At 50.5% G+C, this 23,588-nt stretch overlaps 1 protein-coding gene across 1 annotated transcript in view; it reads left to right on the forward strand.

Annotated features, from left to right (window-relative positions):
* The window catches only part of LOC139247292 (lysosomal acid phosphatase-like), a 204,783-nt gene extending 182,225 nt beyond the window's left edge, over positions 1-22,558 (forward strand). Inside the window, exons 2-5 of the mRNA XM_070871595.1 lie at positions 12,533-12,624; positions 13,491-13,597; positions 17,462-17,637; positions 18,188-22,558. Coding sequence (XP_070727696.1) covers positions 12,533-12,624; positions 13,491-13,597; positions 17,462-17,637; positions 18,188-18,315 — 503 coding nt within the window. The 3' untranslated portion in view covers positions 18,316-22,558. The remainder of the gene's footprint in view (positions 1-12,532; positions 12,625-13,490; positions 13,598-17,461; positions 17,638-18,187) is intronic.
* Positions 22,559-23,588: the final 1,030 nt, after the last annotated feature.

Consider the following 23,588-nt stretch of genomic DNA (forward strand, 5'->3'; position numbering starts at 1 on the left):
CACTCACTGTCCCCACACTGACTGTCTCTGGTCTCACTCACTGTCCCCAATTTGACTGTCTCTGGTCTCACTGTCCCCACACTGACTGTCTCTGGTCTCACTAACTGTCCCCACACTGACTGTCTCTGGTCTCACTGTCCCCACACTGACTGTCTCTGGTCTCACTAACTGTCCCCACACTGACTGTCTCTGGTCTCACTAACTGTCCCGACACTTACTGTCTCTGGCCTCACTAACAGTCCTCACACTGACTGTCTCTCATCTCACAAACTGTCCCCACACTGACTGTCTCTGGTCTCACTGTCCCCACACTTACTGTCTCTTGTCTCAGTAACTGTCCCCACACTGACTGTCTCTGGTCTCACTCACTGTCCCCAATTTGACTGTCTCTGGTCTCACTGTCCCCACACTGACTGTCTCTGGTCTCACTAACTGTCCCCACACTGACTGTCTCTAATCTCACTGTCCCCACACTGACTGTCTCTGGTCTCACTAACTGTCCCCACACTGACTGTCTCTGGTCTCACTAACTGTCCCGACACTTACTGTCTCTGGCCTCACTAACAGTCCTCACACTGACTGTCTCTCATCTCACAAACTGTCCCCACACTGACTGTCTCTGGTCTCACTGTCCCCACACTTACTGTCTCTGGTCTCAGTAACTGTCCCCACGCTGACTGTCTCTGGTCTCACTAACTGTCCCCACACTGACTGTCTCTGATCTCACTAACTGTCCCCACACTGACTGTCTCTGGTCTCACTGTCCCCACACTGACTGTCTCTGTTCTCACTAACTGGCCCCACACTGACTGTCTCTGGTCTCACTGTCCCCACACTGACTGTCTCTGGTCTCACTAACTGTTCCCACACTGACTGTCTCTGGTCTCACTAACTGTCCCCACACTGACTGTCCCTCATCTCACTGTCCCCACACTGACTGTCTCTGGTCTCACTGTCCCCACACTGACTGTCTCTGGTCTCACGAACTGTCCCCACACTGACTGTCTCTGGTCTCACTAACTGTCCCCACACTGACTGTCCCTCATCTCACTGTCCCCACACTGACTGTCTCTGGTCTCACTGTCCCCACACTGACTGTCTCTCGTCTCACTAACTCCTCACACTGACTGTCTCTGGTCTCACTTTCCCCACACTGACTGTTTCTGGTCTCACTGTCCCCACATTGACTGTCTCTGGACTCACCAACTGTCCTCACAGTTACTGTCTCTGGTCTCAGTAACTGTCCCCACACTGACTGTCTCTGGTCTCACTAACTGTCTCCACACTGACTGTCTCTGGTCTCAATAACTATCCGCACACTGACTGTCTCTGGTCTCAACAACTGTCCTCACAGTTACTGTCTCTGGTCTCACTGTCCCCACACTGACTGTCTCTGGTCTCACTAACTGTCTCCACACTGACTGTCTCTGGTCTCAATAACTATCCCCACACTGACTGTCTCTAATCTCACTGTCCCCACACTAACTATCTCTAGTCTCACTAACTATCCCCACACTGACTGTCTCTGGTCTCACTAACTGTCCCGACACTTACTGTCTCTGGCCTCACTAACAGTCCTCACACTGACTGTCTCTCATCTCACAAACTGTCCCCACACTGACTGTCTCTAGTCTCACTGTCCCCACACTTACTGTCTCTGGTCTCACTAACTGTCCCCACACTGACTGTCTCTGGTCTCACTCACTGTCCCCAATTTGACTGTCTCTGGTCTCACTGTCCCCACACTGACTGTCTCTGGTCTCACTAACTGTCCCCACACTGACTGTCTCTGGTCTCACTGTCCCCACACTGACTGTCTCTGGTCTCACTAACTGTCCCCACACTGACTGTCTCTGGTCTCACTAACTGTCCCGACACTTACTGTCTCTGGCCTCACTAACAGTCCTCACACTGACTGTCTCTCATCTCACAAACTGTCCCCACACTGACTGTCTCTGGTCTCACTGTCCCCACACTTACTGTCTCTGGTCTCAGTAACTGTCCCCACGCTGACTGTCTCTGGTCTCACTTACTGTCCCCACACTGACTGTCTCTGATCTCACTAACTGTCCCCACACTGACTGTCTCTGGTCTCACTGTCCCCACACTGACTGTCTCTGTTCTCACTAACTGGCCCCACACTGACTGTCTCTGGTCTCACTGTCCCCACACTCACTGTCTCTGCTCTCACTAACTGTCCCAACACTTACCGTCTCTGGTCTCAGTAACTGTCCCCACACTGACTATCTCTGGTCTCACTAACTGTCTCCACACTGACTGTCTCTGGCCTCACTAACAGTCCTCACACTGACTGTCTCTCGTCTTACAAACTGTCCCCACACTGACTGTCTCTGGTCTCAATAACTGTCCCCACACTGACTGTCTCTTGTCTTACCAACTGTCCTCACAGTTACTGTCTCTGGTCTCACTGTCCCCACACTGACTGTCTCTGGTCTCACTGTCCCCACACTGACTGTCTCTGGTCTCACTAACTGTCCCCACACTGACTGTCTCTGGTCTCACTAACTGTCCCCACACTGACTGTCTCTGGTCTCACTAACTGTCCCCACACTGACTGTCCCTCATCTCACTGTCCCCACACTGACTGTCTCTGGTCTCACTGTCCCCACACTGACTGTCTCTGGTCTCACTGTCCTCACACTGACTGTCTCCGTCTCTGGTCTCAGTTACTGTCCCCACACTGACTGTCTCTCGTCTCACTAACTTCTCACACTGACTGTCTCTGGTCTCACTTTCCCCACACTGACTGTCTCTGGTCTCACTGTCGCCACACTGACTGTCTCTGATCTCAATAACTATCCCCACACTGACTATCTCTAATCTCACCAACTGTCCTCACAGTTTCTGTCTCTGGTCTCACTAACTTTCCCCACACTGACTGTCTCTGGTCTCACTGTCACCACACTGACTGTCTCTGGTCTAACTGTCGCCACACTGACTGTCTCTGATCTCAATAACTATCCCCACACTAACTATCTCTAATCTCACCAACTGTCCTCACAGTTTCTGTCTCTGGTCTCACTAACTGTCCCCACACTGACTGTCTCTGGTCTCACTGTCCCCACACTGACTGTCTCTGGTCTCACTGTCCTGACACTGTCTTTCTCTGGTCTCACTAACTGTCCCCACACTGACTGTCTCTGGTCTCACCAATTTTCTCACAGTTACTGTCTCTGGTCTCACTAACTGTCCCCACACTGACTGTCTCTGGTCTCACTAACTGTCCCCACACTGACTGTCTCTGGTCTCACTCACTGTCCCCACACTGACTGTCTCTGGTCTCACTCACTGTCCCCAATTTGACTGTCTCTGGTCTCACTGTCCCCACACTGACTGTCTCTGGTCTCACTAACTGTCCCCACACTGACTGTCTCTGGTCTCACTGTCCCCACACTGACTGTCTCTGGTCTCACTAACTGTCCCCACACTGACTGTCTCTGGTCTCACTAACTGTCCCGACACTTACTGTCTCTGGCCTCACTAACAGTCCTCACACTGACTGTCTCTCATCTCACAAACTGTCCCCACACTGACTGTCTCTGGTCTCACTGTCCCCACACTTACTGTCTCTTGTCTCAGTAACTGTCCCCACACTGACTGTCTCTGGTCTCACTCACTGTCCCCAATTTGACTGTCTCTGGTCTCACTGTCCCCACACTGACTGTCTCTGGTCTCACTAACTGTCCCCACACTGACTGTCTCTAATCTCACTGTCCCCACACTGACTGTCTCTGGTCTCACTAACTGTCCCCACACTGACTGTCTCTGGTCTCACTAACTGTCCCGACACTTACTGTCTCTGGCCTCACTAACAGTCCTCACACTGACTGTCTCTCATCTCACAAACTGTCCCCACACTGACTGTCTCTGGTCTCACTGTCCCCACACTTACTGTCTCTGGTCTCAGTAACTGTCCCCACGCTGACTGTCTCTGGTCTCACTAACTGTCCCCACACTGACTGTCTCTGATCTCACTAACTGTCCCCACACTGACTGTCTCTGGTCTCACTGTCCCCACACTGACTGTCTCTGTTCTCACTAACTGGCCCCACACTGACTGTCTCTGGTCTCACTGTCCCCACACTGACTGTCTCTGGTCTCACTAACTGTTCCCACACTGACTGTCTCTGGTCTCACTAACTGTCCCCACACTGACTGTCCCTCATCTCACTGTCCCCACACTGACTGTCTCTGGTCTCACTGTCCCCACACTGACTGTCTCTGGTCTCACTAACTGTCCCCACACTGACTGTCTCTGGTCTCACTAACTGTCCCCACACTGACTGTCCCTCATCTCACTGTCCCCACACTGACTGTCTCTGGTCTCACTGTCCCCACACTGACTGTCTCTGGTCTCACTAACTGTCCCCACACTGACTGTCTCTGTTCTCACTAACTGCCCCCACACTGACTGTCTCTGGTCTCACTAACTGTCCTCACACTGACTGTCTCTGGTCTCACTATCCTCACACTTACTGTCTCTGGCCTCACTAACAGTCCCCACACTGACATGTCTCTCGTCTCACAAACTGTCCCCACACTGACTGTCTCTGGTCTCACTAACTTTCCTCACACTGACTGTCTCTGGTCTCGCTAAATGTCCCCACACTGACTGTCTCTGGTCTCAAAAACTGTCCCCACACTGACTGTCTCTTGTCTCACTCACTGTCCCCACACTGGCTGTCTCTGGTCTCACTGACTGTCTCTGGTCTCAATAACTGTCCCCACACTGACTGTCTCTGGTCTCAATAACTGTCCCCACACTGACTTTCTCTGGTCTCACTCACTGTCCCCACACTGACTGTCTCTGGTCTCATTGTCCCCACACTGACTGTCTCTGCTGTCACTCAATGTCCCCACACTGACTGTCACTGGTATCACTAACTGTGCTCACACTGACTGTCTCTGGTCTCACTAAATGTCTCCACACAGACTGTTTCTGGTCTCATTAACTGTCCCCACACTGACTGTCTCTGGTCTCATTAACTGTCCACACACTGACTGTCTCTGGTCTCACCAACTGTCCTCACAGTTACTGTCTCTGGTCTCACTGTCCCCACACTGACTGTCTCTGGTCTCACTGTCCCCACACTGACTGTCTCTGGTCTCACTAAATGTCCCCACACTGACAGTCTCTGGCCTCACTAACTGTCCCCAGACTGACGATCTCTGCTCTCACGAACTGTCCCCACACTGACTGTCTCTGGTCTCACTGTCCCCACACTGACTGTCTCTGGTCTCACTAACTGTCCCCACACTGACTGTCTCTGGTCATACTAAATGTCCCCACACTGACTGTCTCTGGTCTCACTGTCCTCACACTGACTGTCTCCGTCTCTGGTCTCAGTTACTGTCCCCACACTGACTGTCTCTCGTCTCACTAACTCCTCACACTGACTGTCTCTGGTCTCACTTTCCCCACACTGACTGTCTCTGGTCTCACTGTCCCCACATTGACTGTCTCTGGACTCACCAACTGTCCTCACAGTTACTGTCTCTGGTCTCAGTAACTGTCCCCACACTGACTGTCTCTGGTCTCACTAACTGTCTCCACACTGACTGTCTCTGGTCTCAATAACTATCCCCACACTGACTGTCTCTGGTCTCAACAACTGTCCTCACAGTTACTGTCTCTGGTCTCACTGTCCCCACACTGACTGTCTCTGGTCTCACTGTCCCCACACTGACTGTCTCTGGTCTAACTGTCGCCACACTGACTGTCTCTGATCTCAATAACTATCCCCACACTAACTATCTCTAATCTCACCAACTGTCCTCACAGTTTCTGTCTCTGGTCTCACTGTCCTCACACTGACTGTGTCTCACTGTCCCCACACTGACTGTCTCTGGTCTCACCAATTTCCTCACAGTTACTGTCTCTGGTCTCACTAACTGTCCCCACACTGACTGTCTCTGGTCTCACTAACTGTCCCCACACTGACTGTCTCTGGTCTCACTCACTGTCCCCACACTGACTGTCTCTGGTCTCACTCACTGCCCCCAATTTGACTGTCTCTGGTCTCACTGTCCCCACACTGACTGTCTCTGGTCTCACTAACTGTCCCCACACTGACTGTCTCTGGTCTCACTGTCCCCACACTGACTGTCTCTGGTCTCACTAACTGTCCCCACACTGACTGTCTCTGGTCTCACTAACTGTCCCGACACTTACTGTCTCTGGCCTCACTAACAGTCCTCACACTGACTGTCTCTCATCTCACAAACTGTTCCCACACTGACTGTCTCTGGTCTCACTGTCCCCACGCTGACTGTCTCTGGTCTCAGTAACTGTCCCCACGCTGACTGTCTCTGGTCTCACTAACTGTCCCCACACTGACTGTCTCTGATCTCACTAACTGTCCCCACACTGACTGTCTCTGGTCTCACTGTCCCCACACTGACTGTCTCTGTTCTCACTAACTGGCCCCACACTGACTGTCTCTGGTCTCACTGTCCCCACACTCACTGTCTCTGCTCTCACTAACTGTCCCAACACTTACCGTCTCTGGTCTCAGTAACTGTCCCTACACTGACTGTCTCTCGTCTTACAAACTGTCTCCACACTGACTGTCTCTGGTCTCAATAACTGTCCCCACACTGACTGTCTCTTGTCTTACCAACTGTCCTCACAGTTACTGTCTCTGGTCTCACTGTCCCCACACTGACTGTCTCTGGTCTCACTGTCCCCACACTCACTGTCTCTGCTCTCACTAACTGTCCCAACACTTACCGTCTCTGGTCTCAGTAACTGTCCCCACACTGACTATCTCTGGTCTCACTAACTGTCTCCACACTGACTGTCTCTGGCCTCACTAACAGTCCTCACACTGACTGTCTCTCGTCTTACAAACTGTCCCCACACTGACTGTCTCTGGTCTCAATAACTGTCCCCACATTGACTGTCTCTTGTCTTACCAACTGTCCTCACAGTTACTGTCTCTGGTCTCACTGTCCCCACACTGACTGTCTCTGGTCTCACTGTCCCCACACTGACTGTCTCTGGTCTCACTAACTGTCCCCACACTGACTGTCTCTGGTCTCACTAACTGTCCCCACACTGACTGTCTCTGGTCTCACTAACTGTCCCCACACTGACTGTCCCTCATCTCACTGTCCCCACACTGACTGTCTCTGGTCTCACTGTCCCCACACTGACTGTCTCTGGTCTCACTAACTGTCCCCACACTGACTGTCTCTGTTCTCACTAACTGCCCCCACACTGACTGTCTCTCGTCTCACAAACTGTCCCCACACCGACTGTCTCTGGTCTCACTAACTTTCCTCACACTGACTGTCTCTGGTCTCGCTAAATGTCCCCACACTGACTGTCTCTGGTCTCAAAAACTGTCCCCACACTGACTGTCTCTTGTCTCACTCACTGTCCCCACACTGGCTGTCTCTGGTCTCACTGACTGTCTCTGGTCTCAATAACTGTCCCCACACTGACTGTCTCTGGTCTCAATAACTGTCCCCACACTGACTTTCTCTGGTCTCACTCACTGTCCCCACACTGACTGTCTCTGGTCTCACTGTCCCCACACTGACTGTCTCTGGTCTCATTGTCCCCACACTGACTGTCTCTGCTGTCACTCAATGTCCCCACACTGACTGTCACTGGTATCACTAACTGTGCTCACACTGACTGTCTCTGGTCTCACTAAATGTCCCCACACAGACTGTTTCTGGTCTCATTAACTGTCCCCACACTGACTGTCTCTGGTCTCATTAACTGTCCACACACTGACTGTCTCTGGTCTCACCAACTGTCCTCACAGTTACTGTCTCTGGTCTCACTGTCCCCACACTGACTGTCTCTGGTCTCACTGTCCCCACACTGACTGTCTCTGGTCTCACTAAATGTCCCCACACTGACAGTCTCTGGCCTCACTAACTGTCCTCACAGTTACTGTCTCTGATCTCACTGTCCCCACACTGACTGTCTCTGGTCTCACTGTCCCCACACTGACTGTCTCTGGTCTCAATAACTGTCCCCACACTGACAGTGTCTGGTCTCACTAACTGTCCCCAGACTGACGATCTCTGCTCTCACGAACTGTCCCCACACTGACTGTCTCTGGTCTCACTGTCCCCACACTGACTGTCTCTGGTCTCACTAACTGTCCCCACACTGACTGTCTCTGGTCATACTAAATGTCCCCACACTGACTGTCTCTGGTCTCACTGTCCTCACACTGACTGTCTCCGTCTCTGGTCTCAGTTACTGTCCCCACACTGACTGTCTCTCGTCTCACTAACTTCTCACACTGACTGTCTCTGGTCTCACTTTCCCCACACTGACTGTCTCTGGTCTCACTGTCGCCACACTGACTGTCTCTGATCTCAATAACTATCCCCACACTGACTATCTCTAATCTCACCAACTGTCCTCACAGTTTCTGTCTCTGGTCTCACTAACTTTCCCCACACTGACTGTCTCTGGTCTCACTGTCACCACACTGACTGTCTCTGGTCTAACTGTCGCCACACTGACTGTCTCTGATCTCAATAACTATCCCCACACTAACTATCTCTAATCTCACCAACTGTCCTCACAGTTTCTGTCTCTGGTCTCACTAACTGTCCCCACACTGACTGTCTCTGGTCTCACTGTCCCCACACTGACTGTCTCTGGTCTCACTAACTGTCCCCACACTGACTGTCTCTGGTCTCACTCACTGTCCCCACACTGACTGTCTCTGGTCTCACTCACTGTCCCCAATTTGACTGTCTCTGGTCTCACTGTCCCCACACTGACTGTCTCTGGTCTCACTAACTGTCCCCACACTGACTGTCTCTGGTCTCACTGTCCCCACACTGACTGTCTCTGGTCTCACTAACTGTCCCCACACTGACTGTCTCTGGTCTCACTAACTGTCCCGACACTTACTGTCTCTGGCCTCACTAACAGTCCTCACACTGACTGTCTCTCATCTCACAAACTGTCCCCACACTGACTGTCTCTGGTCTCACTGTCCCCACACTTACTGTCTCTTGTCTCAGTAACTGTCCCCACACTGACTGTCTCTGGTCTCACTCACTGTCCCCAATTTGACTGTCTCTGGTCTCACTGTCCCCACACTGACTGTCTCTGGTCTCACTAACTGTCCCCACACTGACTGTCTCTAATCTCACTGTCCCCACACTGACTGTCTCTGGTCTCACTAACTGTCCCCACACTGACTGTCTCTGGTCTCACTAACTGTCCCGACACTTACTGTCTCTGGCCTCACTAACAGTCCTCACACTGACTGTCTCTCATCTCACAAACTGTCCCCACACTGACTGTCTCTGGTCTCACTGTCCCCACACTTACTGTCTCTGGTCTCAGTAACTGTCCCCACGCTGACTGTCTCTGGTCTCACTAACTGTCCCCACACTGACTGTCTCTGATCTCACTAACTGTCCCCACACTGACTGTCTCTGGTCTCACTGTCCCCACACTGACTGTCTCTGTTCTCACTAACTGGCCCCACACTGACTGTCTCTGGTCTCACTGTCCCCACACTGACTGTCTCTGGTCTCACTAACTGTTCCCACACTGACTGTCTCTGGTCTCACTAACTGTCCCCACACTGACTGTCCCTCATCTCACTGTCCCCACACTGACTGTCTCTGGTCTCACTGTCCCCACACTGACTGTCTCTGGTCTCACTAACTGTCCCCACACTGACTGTCTCTGGTCTCACTAACTGTCCCCACACTGACTGTCCCTCATCTCACTGTCCCCACACTGACTGTCTCTGGTCTCACTGTCCCCACACTGACTGTCTCTGGTCTCACTAACTGTCCCCACACTGACTGTCTCTGTTCTCACTAACTGCCCCCACACTGACTGTCTCTGGTCTCACTAACTGTCCTCACACTGACTGTCTCTGGTCTCACTATCCTCACACTTACTGTCTCTGGCCTCACTAACAGTCCCCACACTGACATGTCTCTCGTCTCACAAACTGTCCCCACACTGACTGTCTCTGGTCTCACTAACTTTCCTCACACTGACTGTCTCTGGTCTTGCTAAATGTCCCCACACTGACTGTCTCTGGTCTCAAAAACTGTCCCCACACTGACTGTCTCTTGTCTCACTCACTGTCCCCACACTGGCTGTCTCTGGTCTCACTGACTGTCTCTGGTCTCAATAACTGTCCCCACACTGACTGTCTCTGGTCTCAATAACTGTCCCCACACTGACTTTCTCTGGTCTCACTCACTGTCCCCACACTGACTGTCTCTGGTCTCATTGTCCCCACACTGACTGTCTCTGCTGTCACTCAATGTCCCCACACTGACTGTCACTGGTATCACTAACTGTGCTCACACTGACTGTCTCTGGTCTCACTAAATGTCTCCACACAGACTGTTTCTGGTCTCATTAACTGTCCCCACACTGACTGTCTCTGGTCTCATTAACTGTCCACACACTGACTGTCTCTGGTCTCACCAACTGTCCTCACAGTTACTGTCTCTGGTCTCACTGTCCCCACACTGACTGTCTCTGGTCTCACTGTCCCCACACTGACTGTCTCTGGTCTCACTAAATGTCCCCACACTGACAGTCTCTGGCCTCACTAACTGTCCTCACAGTTACTGTCTCTGATCTCACTGTCCCCACACTGACTGTCTCTGGTCTCACTCCCCACACTGACTGTCTCTGGTCTCAATAACTGTCCCCACACTGACAGTGTCTGGTCTCACTAACTGTCCCCAGACTGACGATCTCTGCTCTCACGAACTGTCCCCACACTGACTGTCTCTGGTCTCACTGTCCCCACACTGACTGTCTCTGGTCTCACTAACTGTCCCCACACTGACTGTCTCTGGTCATACTAAATGTCCCCACACTGACTGTCTCTGGTCTCACTGTCCTCACACTGACTGTCTCCGTCTCTGGTCTCAGTTACTGTCCCCACACTGACTGTCTCTCGTCTCACTAACTCCCCACATTGACTGTCTCTGGACTCACCAACTGTCCTCACAGTTACTGTCTCTGGTCTCAGTAACTGTCCCCACACTGACTGTCTCTGGTCTCACTAACTGTCTCCACACTGACTGTCTCTGGTCTCAATAACTATCCCCACACTGACTGTCTCTGGTCTCAACAACTGTCCTCACAGTTACTGTCTCTGGTCTCACTGTCCCCACACTGACTGTCTCTGGTCTCACTGTCCCCACACTGACTGTCTCTGGTCTAACTGTCGCCACACTGACTGTCTCTGATCTCAATAACTATCCCCACACTAACTATCTCTAATCTCACCAACTGTCCTCACAGTTTCTGTCTCTGGTCTCACTGTCCTCACACTGACTGTGTCTCACTGTCCCCACACTGACTGTCTCTGGTCTCACCAATTTCCTCACAGTTACTGTCTCTGGTCTCACTAACTGTCCCCACACTGACTGTCCCTGGTCTCACTAACTGTCCCCACACTGACTGTCTCTGGTCTCACTCACTGTCCCCACACTGACTGTCTCTGGTCTCACTCACTGTCCCCAATTTGACTGTCTCTGGTCTCACTGTCCCCACATTGACTGTCTCTGGTCTCACTAACTGTCCCCACACTGACTGTCTCTGGTCTCACTGTCCCCACACTGACTGTCTCTGGTCTCACTAACTGTCCCCACACTGACTGTCTCTGGTCTCACTAACTGTCCCGACACTTACTGTCTCTGGCCTCACTAACAGTCCTCACACTGACTGTCTCTCATCTCACAAACTGTTCCCACACTGACTGTCTCTGGTCTCACTGTCCCCACGCTGACTGTCTCTGGTCTCAGTAACTGTCCCCACGCTGACTGTCTCTGGTCTCACTAACTGTCCCCACACTGACTGTCTCTGATCTCACTAACTGTCCCCACACTGACTGTCTCTGGTCTCACTGTCCCCACACTGACTGTCTCTGTTCTCACTAACTGGCCCCACACTGACTGTCTCTGGTCTCACTGTCCCCACACTCACTGTCTCTGCTCTCACTAACTGTCCCAACACTTACCGTCTCTGGTCTCAGTAACTGTCCCTACACTGACTGTCTCTCGTCTTACAAACTGTCTCCACACTGACTGTCTCTGGTCTCAATAACTGTCCCCACACTGACTGTCTCTTGTCTTACCAACTGTCCTCACAGTTACTGTCTCTGGTCTCACTGTCCCCACACTGACTGTCTCTGGTCTCACTGTCCCCACACTGACTGTCTCTGGTCTCATTAACTGTCCCCACACTGACTGTCTCTGTTCTCACTAACTGTCCCCACACTGACTGTCTCTGGTCTCACTAACTGTCCCCACACTGACTGTCTCTGGTCTCACTAACTGTCCTCAATCTGACTGTCTCTGGTCTCACTAACTGTCCCCACACTGACTGTCTGTGACAGGGACGATGCATTGTATAATGCTAGTCTGAGTGTTGTCACTCAGTAATGATGTGTTTAGCAGCCTGTATTGTTACTGTGCTAAGGGGAGCTCCTGTCTTTCCCTCCTGTTTCTTTTGCAGTGTATCTAAAACTTTGTTGCTTTGCAGGCATTCTCCTCAATCAGATCCTCCAAAATATTAATCAAGCGATAAATGAGTCAACACCCACTCCCCATCTCAAACTGATCATGTACTCGGCGGTGAGTCTCCCTATTGTGTCCTGTAAACTGAGGGTATTACATATGATCAATACTGTTGAGCGATAGAACTAAATATAAACGATCAATCGTATTTTGATTGACGGTGGTAAATACAACTGAAAGCTGTGGCTCCGTGGATGTCACTCCGAGTTCTGAGTTGGAAGATCGGGGTTCCAGCTCCACCACAGAGACCCCAGTGCATCATTCAGGCTGACACTCCCAGGGCAGTACTGAGGGAGTGCTGCACTGTAGGAGGGACAGTACTGAGGGAGTGCTGCACTGTCGGAGGGGCAGTACTGAGGGAGTGCTGCACTGTCGGCGGGGCAGTACTGAGGGAGTGCTGCACTGTCGGAGGGACAGTACTGAGGGAGTGCTGCACTGTCGGAGGGGCAGTACTGAGGGAGCGCCGCACTGTTGGAGGGGCAGCACTGAGGGAGTGCCGCACTGTCGGAGGGACAGTACTGAGGGAGTGATACACTGTCGGAGGGGTAGTACTGAGGGAGTGCTGCACTGTCGGAGGTACAGTACTGAGGGAGTGCTGCACTGTCGGAGGGGCAGCACTGAGGGAGTGCTGCACTGTCGGAGGGACAGTACTGAGGGAGTGATGCACTGTCGGAGGGGCAGTACTGAGGGAGTGATGCACTGTCGGAGGGGCAGTACTGAGGGAGTGCTGCACTGTCGGAGGGGCAGTACTGAAGGAGTGCTTCACTGCCGGAGGGGCAGTACTGAGGGAGTGCCACACTGTCGGAGGGGCAGTACTGAGGGAGTGCTGCACTGCCAGAGGGGCAGTACTGAGGGAGTGCTGCATGGTCAGAGGGATTCAGAGACAATTTCTAACCCATTGAAAATGTGCATTCTTTCCACAGCATGATATAACGATCGTGAGTCTGCAGAGGGCGATGAACGTGTACGGCAGCATCATTCCGCCTTACGCTTCCTGTCACATATTTGAGGTGTACCAAGAGGATGATGAGTAGGTCCTGTGAAACGTTCCCTCCCCTTCACAGATACACGCCTCTTGGCCCAGCACAACTTACTCAGCACAAGGCACAGACGGGACAGATAGTTGTTGAGGGAAGGGTGGGTGGGATTGGTTTGCCGCACGCTCTTTCCGCTGCCTGCGCTTGATTTCTGCATGCTCCCCGCGATTGATTTCTGCATGCTCCCCGCGATGAGACTTGAGGTGCTCAGCGCCCCCCTGGATGCACTTCCTCCACTTAAGTGGTCTTTGGCCAGGGACTCCCAGGTGTCAGTCGGAATGTTTCACTTTATCAGGGAGGCTTTGAGGGTGTCCTTGTAACGTTTTCTCTGCCCACCTTTGGCTCGTTTGCCGTGAAGAAGTTCCGAGTAGAGCACTTGCTTTGGGAGCCTCATGTCTGGCATGCGGACAATGTGGCCTGCCCAGCAGAGCTGATCAAGTGTGGTCAGTGCTTCAATGCTGGGGACGTTGGCCTGGTCGAGGACGCTAACGTTGGTGCATCTGTTCTACCAGTGGTTTTGTAGGATCTTGCGGAGACATCGTTGGTGGTATTTCTCCAGCGACTTGAGGTGTCTACTGTACATGGTCCATGTCTCTGTGCCATACAGAAGGGCGGGTATTACTACAGCCCTGTAGACCATGAGCTTGGTGGCAGATTTGAGGGCCTGGTCCTCAGGCGGCCGAAGGCTGCACTGGCGCACTGAAGGCGGTGTTGAATCTCCGCATCAATGTCTGCTTTTGTTGATAAGAGGCTCCCGAGGTATGGGAAATGGTCCACGTTGCCCAGGGCCGTGCCATGGATCTTGATGACTGGGGGTCAGTGCTGTGCAGTGAGGACAGGCTGGTGGAGATCTTTGTCTTACAGATGTAAGGCCCATGCAGGCGTCGTCCACATACTGTAGCTCGACAGACATTGAGGTGGTCTTGGACCTGGCCTGGAGGCGGCGTAGGTTTAACAGCATCCCACTGGTTCTGTAGTTTAGTTCCACTCCAGCGGGGAGCTTGTTGATTGTGAGATGGAATATGGCAGCAAGGAAGATTGAGAAGAGGGTTGGGGTGATGACGCAGCCCTGTTTGACCCCGGTTCAGATGTGGATTGTGTCTGTAATGGATTCGTTGGTCAGGATCACGGCCTGCATGTCGTCGTGGAGCAGGCAGAGGATGGTGACGAACTTTTGGGGGCATCCAAAACGGAGGAGGACGCTCCATAGACCCTCGCGGTTGACGGTGTCAAAGGCTTTTGTAAGGTTGAAGAAGGCCATGTATAAGGGCTGGTGCTGTTCCCTACATTTTTCCTGCAGCTGTCGCGCTGTAAAAATCATGTCCGTTGTGCCCCATAGGGGACAAAATCTGCACTGTGACTCCGGGAGGAGCTCCTCAGCCACTGGGAGAAGACGACTGAGGAGAACTCTAGCGACAACTTTCCCAGTGGCTGATAGCAGGGAGATTCCCCTGTAGTTACCGCAGTCGGACTTGTCCCCTTTTTAAAGATGGTCACGATCACTGCATCTCTTAAGATCTCCCAGCATGCTCTCCACCCTCCAGATGAGAGAGATGAGGTCATGTATTCGCGCCAACAGCGCCTCTCCGCCATACTTTAGCGCCTCAGCGGGGATTGCATCTGCTCCCGTAGCCTTGTTATTCTTAAGCTGTTTTATGGCTTTTTCTACCTTATGCAGGTACAGCAAGTCATTAGGAAGGCAAGTGGAGTGTTGATCTTTATTGCAACGGGGATGGAATATAAAAGCAGAGAAGTCCTGCTACAACTGTACAGGGTATTGGTGAGGCCACACCTGGAGTACTGTGTACAGTTTTGGTCTCCGTATTTAAGGAAGGATATACTTGCATTGGAGGCAGTTCAGAGAAGGTTCACGAGGTTGATTCCGGAGATGAGGAGATTGTCGTATGAAGAAAGGTTGAGCAGAATGGAGTTTAGAAGAATGAGAGGTGATCTTATTGAAACAAATAAGATTATGAGTGGGCGTGACAGGGTAGATTCAGAGAGAATGTTTTCCATTGTGGGGGAATCTAGAACTAGGGGGCATCGTTGTAAATGGAATTGAGGAGAAATTTCTCTCTGAGGAATCTGTGGAATTCTCTGCCCCAGAGAGCTGTGGAGACTGGGTCATTGAATGTATTTAAGGTGGAGATAGACAGATTTTTGAACGGTAAGGGAGTCGAGGGTTATGAGGACCGTGCAGGGAAGTGGAGTTGAGGCAAGATCAGATTTGCCATGATCTTATTGAATGGCGGAGCAGGCTCAAGGGGCCAATTAGCGTACTCCTACTATTTCTTATGTTCTTATTTTCTTGTATAGCATCTTTAACCTAGTAAAACGTCCCAAGGTGCTACACAGGAGCGTTATGAAACAAAATTTGAGACCGAGGCACATAAGGAGATATTGGAACAGATGAGGGAGATTTTAAGGAGCATCTTAAAGGAGGAGAGAGAGCCAGAGAGGTTTAGGGAGGGAATTCCAGAGCTTAGAGCCTCGGCAGCTGAAGGCCAGTCACCGATGGTGGAGCGAATATAATTGGGATGCGCAGTCGCTCCAAGAGGCCAGAATTGGAGGAGCGCAGAGATCTTGGAGGGTTGGAGGAGGTTACAGAGATAGGAAGGAGGTCTTGGAGGGATTTGAAAACTCACATCTTTTAAACTTCTCGCTGTCCCATGGGTGGGCGCTTCTGATCTGGACCTCCAAGGGGGCTGTACTGTACTGTGGAATGTATGTGTCTCGGGCAGCCCAGCCACTGTCACATGTCATCAAAGGTGCTTTTGTTCCTATGTATTACTGTGTTTTCATTCAGGGGTGCCGCAGGGATCAGTGCTGGGTCCGCAACTATTTACAATCTATATTAATGACTGGATGAAGGGACTGAGTGTAATGTAGTCAAGTTTGCTGATGATACAAAGATGGGTGGGAAAGCAAATTGTGAGGAGGACACAAAAAATCTGCAAAGGGATATAGACAGGCTAAGTGAGTGGGCAAAAAATTGTCAGATGGAGTATAATGTGGGAAAATGTGAGGTTATCCATTTTGGCAGAAAAAATAGAAAAGCAAATTATAATTTAAATGGAGAAAAATTGCAAAGTGCTGCAGTACAGAGGGACCTGGAGGTCCTTGTGCAAGAAACACAAAGTTAGTTTGCAGGTACAGCAAGTAATCAGGAAGGCAAATGGAATGTTGGCCTTTATTGCAAGAGGGATAGAGTATAAAAGCAGAGAAGTCCTGCTACAACTGTACAGGGTTTTGGTGAGGCCACACTTGGAGTACTGTGTACAGTTTTGGTCTCCGTATTTAAGGAAGGATATACTTGCATTGGAGGCTGTTCAGAGAAGGTTCACTCGGTTGATTCTGGAGATGAGGAGGTTGACTTATGAGGAAAGGTTGTGCCTCTACACATTGGAGTTCAGAAGAATGAGAGGTGATCTTATTGAAACTTATAAGATAATGACGGGGCTTGACAAGGTGGATGCAGAGAGGATGTTTCCACTCATAGGGGAAACTAAAACTAGAGGACATACTCTTAGAATAAGGGGCCGCCCATTTAAAACTGAGATGAGGAGGAATTTCTTCTCTCAGAGGGTTGTAAATCTGTGGAATTCTCTGCCCCAGAGAGCTGTGGAGGCTGGGTCATTGAATATATTTAAGGCAGAGATGGACAGATTTTTGAGTGATAAAGGGTTATGGGGAGCGGGCAGGGAAGTGGAGCTGAATCCATGATCGGATCAGCCATGATCTTATTAAATGGCGGAGCAGGCTCGAGGGACCAAATGGCCGACTCCTGCTCCTATTTCTTATGTTCTATCAGGCACAGACTGAATGGAACTTATTGTGCCTACATGTGGCATCTGCAGGTCCTTCACACTGGACATGTACTTCAGGAACAGGTCGGATTCCGAGGCATACCTCCTCACTCTGCCATCCTGCACCAAACACTGCCCCTTACAGGATTTCATCCGAATCACCAGAGATCTGATCTCGGACAACCGGGATGAAGAATGCAAGCTCTCCAGTGGCAGTGTGCGAAAAGGTAACGTACTGACACAGGATTCGATAGTTTCGTCTGTAAGGTAGCCCTGACCTCTGTTAGCTTGGGAAGGTCCTGCGCTTTGCACCATTGGTCACTCCACCCATTGCAACAGGGCACCCGGCAGTAACCTGGAGACTGGATCATCCAAATATGGGTCTTGGGGGGACTAGGCACCGTTTGGGTGGGTCTTGTGTATCAGCGATGGGGTCTCGGGGAGACTGGGCACCGTTTGGGTGGGTCTTGTGTATCACTGTAGTAATGTAGGAAACGCCAATTGCACACAGCAGTGATCTCACAAACAGCAATGTAATAATGACCAGATCGCCTGTTTTAGTGATGTTGGTTGAGGGATAAATATTGACCAGGATATTGTGGAAACTCTTCCAATAATGCCATGGGATCTCTCACATTCGCCAGAGAGGGCAGACGGGGCCTGGGTTTAACGTCTCATCCGAAGGAAGGGTAAATGAGTCTCCGGGAATGTGAAGTGTTTTAAAATTGCACCACCTTTTGGCTGGACTGATGAGCTGGTGTACTGTGTGTTTTGCAGAGGTGATTCTGGGTGTGGCACTGAGTGTGGGCATAGTCCTGTTCCTCTTACTGATCTTCCTGTGCTGTTGGTGGAACCACAAGACACACCATCACAGAGTCCCCTCGAGCAGTGATGAGATGCCCTGATCGTGGCTGGCTTTGCTCACGCAGGACAACCAGTGCGAAGGTTGAATGTACTCCTCTTCCACCTACTCCCCTGTCACCTCCAGCTGCACGTCTCTGGATATAGGTGGAGACTTGAGATTACAGACTAATAGCTGTGGGAATAGCTTGTTTCGAAATGAAATTGTATTGAATGCTTAGCTAATTAATCTGTTGTTTTGCTGCTGTGACATAGCGGGGTACATTCCTTTTTTAGGGCCTGATCGTTAGACCCGACCAAACCCTCCCCTTTTTCTTATCCTACCCACCCATCTCCCCAAATCCACCCCACCCTCTCCCCATATCCCCAACCCCACCCACTCACCTTGAATTTAGAATTCTCATCCTTGTGTTTAAATCATTTCATGACCTCGCCCCTCCCTATCGCTGAAACCTCCTCCAGCCCTACATTTACTCCACCCCCCCCTCAAACTCTCCGTTCTTCTAACTCTCTGGCCTCTTGTCCATCCTCCCTCCCTTCTCCTTGCCCTTGCTGGCTATACCTTCAGCCACTGAGACTCCAAACTCTGGGCTTTCTGTCCCCTTTCTAATAACTCCTCCTTTGGCTCAAAGTTCATCTTCCTTAAGCCTGTGAGAAGTGCCATGGGGGAAAATGTGCTGTGTAACTGTAGGTTGTCCAGCCCTAGTGGTGACCATCACTGTGGCTCAGAGCAGTGTCGATGCTGGATATAATCCCATTTGTCCAGTAAAGGTTCTCCAGCAGAGGGACTGCTCCTTCCAGCTTCTGAACTTTGGAAAAACCATGCAAAGAAGACTTGCATTTATATAGTGCCTTTCACGACCACCAGACGTCTCAAGGCGCTTTACAGCCAATTAAGTACTTTGAGTGTGGTCACTGTTGTAATGTGGGAAGAATACGAAGAGGAAAGAAAGTGTATTACAGTACACTGGGGAAATGAGTTTCCAACGGGTTGTGCCAGGTAAACACACAACACTGGCAGGATGGGCTTATGATTCTGTGATGACAACTGTTACCAACACTTCCTGTTGTTTTCCCCACGTGCTTCAGACCCTTTCCTTGAGGATATTTCCCTTTTGTTTTGGTGTGTTTAGCCGTTTTACTCGGAAAGCCTGGCCAGTGACTGACCACTAATTCAGCCCACTTTCACTCCCCTTTCCCCTACCTCTGACTGCAGTGAAAAGCCAGGGTTCTGCTCAACACCTGTCTGGCCCAGCTCAGCCCAACATTGGGCTCCGACTATGCACCACTTTGTGGGGACAGTCTTGGGTCTTAGCGTACTGTGGGGAGTGCGTGTTGTAATGATATTGCAGCACTGTAACATTGCTGTTTGTATGCACTGTATCAAAGGGCTCTCCTGTAAACACAGCCCGGCTGCATCCTGTGGCTCAGTATGTTTAGTACAGTGCCATCTTTACTAAACGTGTCAGTGCCAAATCAGAAGAAAGTTTATATATTGCCGGTCTGAGATGTGATGCGTCACTTTAAATTAGTATCACTGTGGCCTTGTGTCGGTGTGGCCAGAGATTACATTGTGGTTTAAAAACCAGGCCCTCAACCACATTCAAGTGTCATCACACTCACCGTTAATACTAGGGCTATCGAGTGATTAAAACGATTAACCTGATAAGTAAAATGTTAGAGGGATTCGATAGGGTAGAAACAGAGAAACGACTCACTCTGATGGGGACTCCAGAACAAGGGGCATAATCTTAAAATTACAGGTGGGCCATTCAGGAATGAAATCGGAAGCACTTTTTCTCACAAGGGGTCGCGTGAATCTGAAACGCTCTTCCCCCAAAGGGCTGTGGATGATGGGGGCCAATTACAATCTTCGACTGGGATCAGTGGATCTTTGATGGGTAAGAGTATCAAGGGATATAGAGCAAAGACAAGTTATAGAGTCGAGGTACTGATTGGCCGACTCCTAGTCCCATTATTAAAGATTTTAATCTTAGTTAATCTTGGTTTTAATTGCACATTTAATCCCATTTCCAATCTCCCTTTCCTCATCAAAGTCCAGCATTTATTGCCCTCTAGAAAGTTGTCCTCTCTGTTGTCCAGCTCGGTGGGTCTACATTCGCCTGGTTCCATTCCTCTTATCCAGTCGTATCCAGAGAAACTCCTGCAATGGTTTCTCTTCCCGCTCCCACACCATTACGCCTGGAGTTCCCCAAGGATCTATCCTTGGCCCCCTCCTGTGTCTCATCTACATGCTGCCCCTTGCTGACATCCGAAAACATGTCAGGTTCCACATGTATACTCTCTCTCACCACCACCACTCTCGACCCCACACTGTCTCTGATTGGTTACACTTACTGTCTGACATTCAGTCCTGGATGAGCCACAACTTCCAACAATTAAACATTGGGAAGCCATTGTCTTTGGTCCCCGCCACAAACTGCCTCCATCCTGCTCTCTAGCCTCTGGGACTGAACCAGACTAATCACAACCTTGGCATCCTATTTGACCCTAAACCGAGCTTCCTACCCCATAGCCTGTCCATCACCAAGACCACCATCGTCCATCTCCACCCCTACCTCAACTCATCTAATGTTGAAACTCTGCTTCTCGTATCCCAACTCGCACCAAGTCCCGTTCACCCATCACTCCTGTACTCACTGACCTAGCTAAGCGTCAGTTTTAAAATTCGTATTCTTATGCCCAAATCCCTCTTTCCCCCACCAACCCCCCCCCCCCCCCCCATCTCCAGCCCCTACACCCTTCCCTATCTCTGTAACCGGCTCCAGCCCTACCCCCCTCCCTATTCTCGAAACATCCTCCAGCCCTACACCCCTCCTTATCTCTGTAACCTCCTCCAGCCCCTACACTCTCCCTATATCTGTAACTCCCTCCAGCCCCTATACCCCTCCCTATCTCTGTAACCTCCTCCAGCCCCTACACTCTCCCTATATCTGTAACTCCCTCCAGCCCCTATACCCCTCCCTATCTCTGTAACCTCCTCCAGCCCCTACACTCTCCCTATATCTGTAACTCCCTCCAGCCCCTATACCCCTCCCTATCTCTGTAACCTCCTCCAGCCCCTACACTCTCCCTATATCTGTAACTCCCTCCAGCCCCTATACCCCTCCCTATTTCTGTCACCTCCTCCAGCCCCTATACCCCTCCCTATCTCTGTAACCTCCTCCAGCTTCTACACCCCTCCCTATCTCTGTAACCTCCTCGAGCTCCTACACCCTCCCTATCTCTGTAACCTCCTCCAGCCCCACAATCCTCTCTAACTCTGTAACCTTCTCCAGCCCTTCACCCCTCCCTATCTCTGTAACATCCTCCAGCCCTACACCCCTCCCTATCTCTATAACCTCCTCCAGCCCCACAATCCTCTCTAACTCTGTAACCTTCTCCAGCCCTTCACCCCTCCCTATCTCTGTAACCCCCTCCAGCCCCTATACCCTCCCTATCTCTGTAACCTCCTCCAGCCCCGACACCTCTCCCTATCTCTGTAACCTCCTCCAGCCCCTATACCCTCCCTATCTCTGTAACCTCCTCCAGCCCCTATACCCTCCCTATCTCTGTAACCCCCTCCAGCCCTACACCCCTCCCTATCTCTGTAACCCCCTCCAGCCCCTATAACCCCGAGATCTCTGTGTCGCAGCAACTCTGGGCTCTGTGAAACCCCGAACCCACTTCGTCCCACCATTGACGAGTGTGCCTCAGCTGCCGAGACCCTAGGCTCTGGTACTCCCTCCCTAAATCACACCGTTTCTCCATCTCTCTCATCCTTTAAGACTCTCCTTAAAACCTACCTCTTGGCCCAAGCTTTTGGATACCTGTCCTAATATCTCCTTTCCCTCCTCATTCCCTGTTCCCATCATTCTTCTGCTCCCTCCTATCTCCATAACTTCCATGATAATGCGTGTTTTTTAAAAAATCGACAAAAATATGAATGTATTAATTACAGAACGATTAGTGTTGATCACATTCATGGCCCTTCCTGAGAGCTATCCACATAGTTTGAAAGTTCCTCCATCTTACTGAGGCTCAGTTTGTCACCAGGTTTGGCTGGGGGCAGCGGGCCTGATCCCTTCAAATCCAATTGAGGGACAGCTCTAAGTAAATACATAACGGCCTTCCCTAGATGGAGTTAATACCATATTGAGAGAGAGAGCGATATGTCGTGCTTGTTATTTTTGTATTGAAAGAGATTCTGTAACCAGTGAAATCTGCAGTTTGGACTTTATGCTGCTGGTTAAACTTTACTTTTAATAAAACCTGATTTATACGTCACACGGTCTGAGGGTGATTAATTACAGAAACAAGGGTGTTAGTTCGCTTGCTGGGCAACACTGTATTAACAGACATTGGTCTGGATTCTATTCTCGGAGGTAACCAAGTGGGTCGATGAAGGTAGTGAGTACGATATAATATATATGGCTTTTGATAAGATCCCACATGATAGACTGGTCATGAAGGTTAAAGCCCATGGGATGCAGGGCAAAGTGGCAAGTTGGATCCAAAATTGGCTTGGACTTAGGAAGCAAAGGGTAATGGTTGATGGATGTTTTTGTGACTGGAAGGAAGTTTCCAGTGGGGTTCCGCAGGGTTCAGTACTGGGTCCCTTGCTTTTTGTGGTATATATCAATGATTTAGATTTGAATACAGGGAGTATGATTAAGAAGTTTGCAGACGACACTAAAATTGGCTGTGTGGTTGATAATGAAGAGGAAAGTCATGGGCTGCAGGAGGATATCAATCTACTGGTCAGGTGGGCAGAGCAGTGGCAAATGAAATTTAATTCAGAGAAGTGTGAGGTGATGCACTTTGGGAGGGCTAATAAGGAAAGGGTATACACATTAAGCGGTAGGCCACTTAATAGTGTAGATGAACAAATGGATCTTGGAGTGCTTGTCCACAGATCCCTGAAAATAGCAGACCAGGTGGATAAGGTGGTTAAGAAGGCATACGGAATGCTTGCCTTTATTGGCTGAGGCATAGAATATAAGGTTATGCTTAAATTATATAATACTTTGGTTAGGCCACAGCTGGAGTACTGCGTGCAGTTCTGGTCGCCGTATTATAGGAAGGACGTGATTGCACTAGAGAGAGTGCAGAGGAGATTTAGTAGAATGCTGCCTGGAATGGAGAATCTTAGATATGAGGACAGATTGGATAGGTTGGGTTTGTTCTCATTAGAACAGAGAAGGTTGAGAGGAGACCTCATTGAGGTGTACAATATATTGAGGGGCCTGGACATAGTGGAGAGTAAGGGTCTATTTCCATTGGTGGAAGGGTCTATTACGAAGGGGCATAGTTTTAA

This window comes from Pristiophorus japonicus, unplaced genomic scaffold, assembly GCF_044704955.1.
Source record: "Pristiophorus japonicus isolate sPriJap1 unplaced genomic scaffold, sPriJap1.hap1 HAP1_SCAFFOLD_269, whole genome shotgun sequence".
NCBI classification, from domain to species: Eukaryota; Metazoa; Chordata; class Chondrichthyes; family Pristiophoridae; genus Pristiophorus; species Pristiophorus japonicus.